The 7,911-nt window shown below is 46.6% G+C and overlaps 1 protein-coding gene across 1 annotated transcript; it reads left to right on the top strand.

The window, feature by feature from the left end:
* Nucleotides 1–232: 232 nt before the first annotated feature.
* Nucleotides 233–6,631, top strand: atf5b (activating transcription factor 5b). The gene is made up of 4 exons (XM_036537372.1): nt 233–380; nt 2,503–2,739; nt 3,089–4,322; nt 4,711–6,631. Exons 2-4 carry the CDS (start codon nt 2,598–2,600, stop codon nt 4,895–4,897), a joined length of 1,563 nt encoding a protein of 520 aa, XP_036393265.1. The 5' UTR covers nt 233–380; nt 2,503–2,597; the 3' UTR covers nt 4,898–6,631.
* Nucleotides 6,632–7,911: the final 1,280 nt, after the last annotated feature.

Raw genomic sequence — 7,911 nt, 5'->3', positions numbered from 1 at the left:
ACAGAAAACTAAACGAACACTCATATCCTCTATCTCGCAGGGACATGTTGAAAGGATAATTATAAAAGCACACATGTGTTGGTATGAAATATGTCAGCGAAGCGCTGCTGTCAAATACAGTAACCACAGGAGGGCGGGGGCGCGGCGGAGCGATATCGGACCCGCGGTCCCCGAGTGACGCGGTCGGTTGCTAGGCGCGGATGCGGATCTACTTTCATTAAATGAACTTTACCACAACAAAGCGGCAGCACAATCGCGTCTTTCCCCAGCAAACCCAGGGAATTATGGCTTTTTAAACTGAAATTATCGCTCTCCTCGCCTTTACTGTGCTTTGCGTCTGCAACGCACTCTAACACAACGACAAACTTCGCAAGAATGGAGTAAGTCAACAAACTTTGTCTTGTGTCGCAGCCAAGTTGCTTGAAGGCGAAACTTTGTGGTGTTTGACCGTTAGCTGGCTGGCTAACTTTCCTCAGGCTAACGGACTAGTTACCCCCAGCTGTCTAGACTAACTAGCCTTCGGCTTTCAGGGCAGACTGGCGACTGGTTAGTGTAGCTAACGTTAGGCAGCCGGGGTGGTAGTTAAATTAGTTGATGTTGCAGCTGTCTGTCTTTGCCTGGCGAGCCGTGACTCGCCCGTGGTTAGCAGCTAGCTCCCTGCTAGCAGACAGCGCTCACAGACGGAGTTTTCCAGCAAGACCAAGTTTGCAAACTTTGTCTTTCTGCTTTTTTTGTGCTTAGCTGTTATTTTGTGTGTTTCTGCTAGCTGGGTAGCTGATAGTTTTTGGTTACTAAAATAGTTCATCGTAACACTTGTTCTCTTGTGTGATGGTGTCTTCTTATCGTCATTATTATAATATTTTCGTTTTGTTACCGGCTGGCAGCTATCGGAATCAGGCAGCTGGAGTTTTAAAGCTCACAGCACTTTGTAACGTGGCGTTTTTTTCCTGATATCGTTAAGCTACGAAGAGTATCTGAATGAACTTAAAATAAAACAATGGATTTCCCCTCAGAGTGATCCTGTGTTTCATTATATTATTTGTTTGCAGCTGGTTGTGGTTGGATGGATAAGGTTATTTAGCTAGCTAACGTTACTTTTTGGTAATGTTGTGGAAGACAATTTTTGGTAATTTTGTGGAAACTTGGATGTTGTTACCGAGGTATATGCACAGCGCTTTAAATGTTTTTTATTGTCATTATTCTAGCCAAGGAGAATGTCACGCATGCAGGCAGGGTCAGCAGGGGCTAGTTAGCAGGATCATCGCCAGAGATCTGAGTGCTTTTTACAGCACGGAAACTTGTGAAGACCTGGCTGCAGCTGTACTTACATTACAGTCATGTATGTAGTGGGAGAGGCTGAATCTGTAGCTCCTGGTGCGCCTTTTACCTAAATACACATGTAACATCATTCCTGCATTTAAGGGCTAGTCTTCTTAAGGTTCTAGGTTCCACTTAAGACTATTGCTGGTTATTTTAAACCCCTGACGTACATGTAATTGTCAAGGTCTGTTGAATATTTTGCTGATTATTATGTTGATTATTATGTGAGATGATCTGGTTAATGAATGAAAAGACATAGCTTGAGTGAAACGTCCGTTTGTCCGTTTTTGTTGTGCAACATGGCTGGATGTGTATGAATGTGCAGGCGGGCGTCTTGTGGAAACTTTGTGTGGGAGGGAGACAAGGTCAGAGAGAAAGTTTCCGATGCAGCAGGCGGCAGGGATAGCATTAGCTGCTGGATCCTGGCGGGCGCTGTGTTTTCTCTCCCCTGTGGATTGACTATTTTTAAAGTCCCTCCTCTGTAATATTCTGTTTGGTTCGATGCACTTAAACATCTGTTTTTCAACATCAGACAAATCTCATCACAGTTGCCATGTGAAGAGAGTGAAGTGATGGATATCCATGTGTTTATTTTAGAGGCTGTTAGTGTGCTGCCTGTGGACTGCCACACACACAGGTTTACTCTGCTGATGTTGAGTGTGTTTGGTGGTGTTGGTATCTCTCAGTGTGTGTTTAAATGATCAAAATGAACCCTGCATACACAGTGAGTCACACAGCTGTTTGCTGGGGGATTCTTACTCCTTTCTTCAGTAAGGAAGGAAGCACATGGTCATGGAACAGCATGGGTAGTTGAATGACAGCTTAATGAACACGATAAAATAATTGAACTAGTTTTGGAGAAATGAATTAAAACAGTTTGGAAGAAATGTGTTTGACAGAAGGGAACCCATCCTCCTGCCTGACCTGGCTTGCAGGTGTGGGCAGGTGAAGTGGCCCAGCGTAACCCGTGCTGCCTGCACTGTAGGAAGTGGGAGGGTTCCTCCAGTTGCTACACCTCTCCTAATAAGTGTAACTGCATTCCATTACTGATGCCAGATGCTAAGTTTGTGAAGGAGCCCTGTGCCGTGTTGGGACAGTGTGTTTGTGTTGGGTGGGAGGGGAGTGGGGGGACGGTGTCGGGGTGTCCCGTCTGTAACCCACCCTGGCTGTGCGTCTCCACAGGGCTCACAATGTTCGCCCAGCTCTGTCCACTGCGGCTCGTCTCTCCAGCGCTCACGCATCCTATACGTTTGACGTTCTGAATCGAAACAGAAGACATGATGGCGGCGTCGGCTCCTCTCTGGAAAACTCCTCTTGTTTGCCCCGTAGACCCCCTCGCTCTCTCTCCCCGACTGGCTAACCCCAACCAATCACAGGGGCGGAGGGGGGAGGAGTCAGCAGAAAGCCAGCACTTAATTGGTAAGTTGCCATGAGATGGTTTTTTATTTTTCCCCATTCCAGGTGGGAACCGCACTGCAGCAGCCTTCTCCTCGAACCGTGAGTAAAACTAATTCAATATTTTACAAATGCACGTAGTATATTACAATTGTGTATTTAAATGAATTCGATTTTTAGCATTTATCACGAGTGCCCTTTTTTAGAAGTTCAGATGCTACGTTAAAGATATGTAGACGTTGCAATTAAAATGTGCATTTAGGGTCAAAGCCAGGACACACCCTTGTCAAACATCGGTCAGGCTTGTCTAGGTCTATTCAACCTTCACTGAAAGTTCAAAGAAAATATTTTTTTTGTCCTGTTTTTCTTTCAGGTGATGGTCTTGCTGACTGGATGACGGAAAAAGTCGATTTTTCCTCTTACCTTCCTACTTGTCACTCCTCTCCTGATTCGTCCCTCCCCCCCTCCCCTCCCCAGCATGATGTTCAAGTCCCCTCTGACTTGGAGGTCATGACATCTCTACTGCAGGAGGAGCTTGCTCAACTCGAGGATTACTTCCTGTCCGAGTCGACCCCAAAGAAAGCAGAAAAATTGGAAAAATGTGACAAAGTTCCCCCGGCAATGGGTCCCCAGTCTTACTACCAGTTGCCTTACGCTTCGTACGGCTCTAGCCAATCAGAATCTAGCCCACTTCTTGTTACCCTGGCAACTGGGGAACTCGACCTGCTGAGCTTCTGCGGTGGCCCCATTGGCCGACCGAAAACGCCTCGCCCCGCTCCCTACAGCTGCAGCCGCCCTCACGGCCATGGGCGCAAGCGGGGGTGCGACGGGGTCAAGGCGGACGGGCTGGAGGGCAGTGTTTGGAATGCCAAAGCTAATAGCTCAGGTAGCCCAGAGGGGGCGCTTAGCTACTGTTGCATGGAGGAAGAGAAGGTGGCTGGGAAGGAATACTGTGTCGGTAGCGCGGTCAAGATTAGGGACTGCGCCATAGTGCTGAAGGAGGAAGACAGCTACTGTCTGCCAGAAGGTGTTGGTGGGGATAAGATGGCGCGGGGGTACTGCCTGGCGGGGGCCATGGACAGCCCGCACAGGAAGGAAGGCCAGGTGATGTACGGTGTAAAGGAGGTTAGTGGCGGTCAGGATGGCATGGAGTTGGAGCCGCTGCACGGCGAGCGAGGCGCCGAGGCGGCGCAGATGATGGGGAGAGAGGCGGTGGCGGGAGAGGGCTGCTTCCTGCAGGCGCCGGCGGGGGTGGAGTCCTACCACGGCTTCCTGGGGGGGGTAGATGAGTCCATGAGAGCGGGGGCTTTGGACGCAGGGTGCCAACATGGTGACTACAACTTCTCTGATTTCCTGGGAGACCAGCGCTCCGTCTGCTTGTCGAGAGGAGAGGGGGACGGCCTCGAGCTGGGCTCGGCTGGTCTCAGATCAGTGCAGGGGCTGAAGGGGGATGGCCTCGAGCTGGGCTCGGCTGGTCTCAGATCAGTGCAGGGGCTGAAGGACGATCCCTGTCCGGTGAAGCTGGAGCTGGAGGCTGCCCCTCTGGAGCCCAGCTATGGAGAGCGCAAGCAGAAGAAGAGAGACCAGAACAAGACTGCCGCTCACAGGTGAGACCCGCGGGATCGGGGGCGGGGGAGCAGGGTGGTACCACGGCGCTGGCAGCAGTCAGAAACCCAGTTTCCCAGCTCCCTGTCCAAACTGGACAGCAGGTTAGCATCCAGGCATCAGCAGACCTGCCTCAGCAGCTGTGTTGATCATCCCGATGGTCAAAACGGCAAGCGCAATTACTGCTGATTCATAATTGCTCTCCTTTTCCTTCTTAATGGCAAAGAGGCAGTGTTGCAATATGTATTTAATGTTGTTTTGTCATTTTTTTTTGTCGTAACACACTCTTTGCTTTGAAAGCAGAGCCGTGTGAAGGCCGCGACGGCACTGACAGCGCTGGCTCTTTCTTCTTTACCGTGTTAACACCGCCACACCGGTTATGCTTTGCAGGTACAGACAGCGCAAGAGGGCGGAGCTGGACTCCCTGGAGGAGGAGCTTCATGGGCTGGAAGGGCGGAACCGCGAGCTTCGTGACAAGGCGGAGTCAGTGGAGCGGGAGATCCAGTATGTGAAAGATCTTCTGATCGAGGTGTACAAGGCTCGGAGCCAGCGCCTGAAACAGGAAGCCAATGGCTAACGATGGCCCCTCCCCTGTCACGCCCCTGACCCCGCCCCCAGCACTCCAGCCTGCAGGGAAAAGGAGGCCCTCGGCATGTGATACGTGATTGGAAGCTGATGGCATGCTGTAGGTTGTTGGTGTTTTTATTATTTTTTTTAAAATATTTTTTAATGTTTGATTTATTGCTATGTTTGAAAATTGATTAGCTACTTTCAATCTTGGCATATAATGTACTGATGATAATGTCCGCTAGCACTGTGAAAACATCTTTTAGAATAATACACTTTTGTACGAGTCTTCTGCTGCGGGGATAATCATTCGAGACAGTTTCTCCATCCGGTGTGAAAGGAGCCACGCCTCACTTCCAGAGAACACTTGACGCTGTCTTGTAGACTGCCTTCTACGGTTGAGTTACACTCGCTCAGTCTCCTCATTTACATGACAGAAGTTGTTATGGACTGAATAACTTCAAACGTCTGACCCCCCAGCTCCTGTAGCTGTAAGTAAGAATGGGAGAGTACATGGAGTCCAGAGGGGAGGATGGGTCCTGAGAGAGCGCGCACTGTTCAGGAACAGGGGGCTGGATGGAGCTTTTCATTGGCCCACATCTTCACCAGGTCATTGATTATCGTCCCAGTGAAACTGGCAAATGCATTTTGAAGTTATTCAGTCTTTGCTCTGTCTGACGTCACTGCTCAGATACCTGCTGCATGTGTAATCTCCTTAGAGCATGTCCGTGCGTAGCTCGACGAAGGGTGCGTGATGCTCATTTTTGTAAACTGCATGGCTTTCTTTACTTTTCAGTGGAACGCAATATTTTCTAACTGATGCTGTATAGCTACTGTGCACAGATATTTGGCAGCTGCCCCCAGACTTTACCCTCAGAGAAGTTCAGCCCTTATTGGACGTTTCACCATGAAAAAACAGCCCGTTCCTCACTTTGCTCTTGATTTTTTCCACCTGCTGAATCTGCGAAAAACAATCACTTCCCCAAAACTTTCACAGATTGTGTAACTAACTTTTCAGAATGAGAGCAAGGAGAATTTTTTAATATGTTCTAGAGCAGTTTGCTTTTGAATATTCTTCCTTAGCGTGTGTTTGGTAGCTTGTGATGTTCTAAAAGCTTATAGTTTTCAAAGATGCAGTGTCTCTTCAGTTTAGCATTTTATTTGCAGTCGTTTGGACTTTAGAGGGCAGCTGGATTTTGTGTTGATTGATCTGTCTGTTTGATGTGAGTAAAATAGGGTACCTAAGGCAAAGGCATTTTCATATTCGGATAGAAAATGTGTTTTGAGAACAAATATATATCCTAAGTAATTACAACCAAATAAGAAACATATCCACCCTTCTGTGTGTTTTTTTCCTGTGGAATGTTACTTTTTATGTCTGTGGGAATGCCGCATGGATTATTTGCATATGTTCATTTTAAATGGCAGCGTCATAAATATTTGATATTTCAGACACAAGCAAGAGTAGGACACTGCATAATTGGAAAATGCTTTTTTACTTATTGGCGATGTACAATCATTGGGTTTAAATAGCTCATATGCAATCTATTGTATTGTCATTTTGTGCTGTATGCTTGAAATGTGCTCAAATATTTGAGCTAAATGTATATTGCTGTTTTTATAGCAGGGAATTCTGTAGGTCAAATACAAACATAAGCCCACTTTTCTATCTGAAATATTTCTATGTAAGCCCAGAACTCTGCTTTATGTAATCATTTCTTTTATCCAAATAAAGTGGTTCGTGTCTGCACTATGACGCCTCTGCTCTGAGTGATGACTGTTCGACAGCAACACGGACAGATTCCTATAAATGCAGGAAATGTTGATTTATAATCTTCATATAATGAAATCAGCTGATAATTATAACAATGTTGAGTTAATAATAGTTAATTCTGCTTTCATACATAGAAAAAAATCACTTTTCACCAAAACGGAACGCTTCACGGGAGCCCGAGCGGCCTGCGGCGTCGCGGCGTTGCGGCCGGGGTCGCTGGGACCGGTGCACCTGGAAGAACAGCTTGACAATTTTTCACAATTATTTTGCGGATTCTGTGTTTCTGCAGGAAAAATGATGGATTTTTTTTCTGATGGATCGTGGAGGTATTTTAACCGCTAAGTTAATATTTGTTGCCGAAATGTAAACTTGAGATACATTTGTGAATGTGTACAGAAGTTCAAAATGTAAAGAGAATCAAAGTGTTTTTTACTGCTGTGATTTTATGTTAGTAGTAGTATTTTGATTTCGATGTTTTATAGAATTGAAAATATAAGCACATATTCTATATAGTGATCAACCCTGAGCTGTGTATATGCTGTCAGCTCTTACACTTCCAACAAAAACAATAAATGAACAGAAACACACGCGCCGTGCGGAGCGTTTCCGACAGGCGTCGCGCTGTATGTACAGATTCACTGATGTTCTGCAGCCTTGCAGCAGAGCGCTCCCAACACTCCTTTTGTGTTCTTTTTAAAAACACGATGACCCTTTATCAAGTTAGATTTGTTAGCACAACGCTTACCGCAAAACCACATTTGAAATGGGGGGTTGAGAGGTTAACAACTGTGTCCGAATAATTCATAAAATCATTTTCTCCAGCACAGATACGTGAGTTTACCCTTGCAGAGCACTGGGTCCACGGTATATGCTGTTTGAAGTGAAGGAATGAGTGTTCACATTAGAATAAAGGAGAATGTATACAGGCCCCCTTTCACGGGAAACCGTCTAGATTATTAATGCGTCTCAGGTTTGATTTTACGGTCCCGTTTCTGTTTGAGACGGATGACCGCAGCCTGTGGGCACAAGCTGTGCTGAAAGTGTCTGTTTGCGTCGCTGCCGTTCAAGGCGCCGTGTGTAAGATTTTGTAGAACCAGAGATCACTCTAGCTGTGATTCCACTTATTTTATTCAAAATAATAATACACGCTATGAAGGATCTACATGATCTTGAATATCATGTGCGGTTAGATGGAAGGAAATCCAACAGATGTAGGTATTGGATTATACTCTCTAGCATTTGTATTTATC

The sequence above is a fragment of the Megalops cyprinoides genome, chromosome 9 (assembly GCF_013368585.1).
Source record: "Megalops cyprinoides isolate fMegCyp1 chromosome 9, fMegCyp1.pri, whole genome shotgun sequence".
Lineage (NCBI taxonomy): Eukaryota > Metazoa > Chordata > Actinopteri > Elopiformes > Megalopidae > Megalops > Megalops cyprinoides.
Note: the sequence above shows the minus strand (reverse complement) of the source record. Positions and strands in the feature narration are given on the sequence as shown.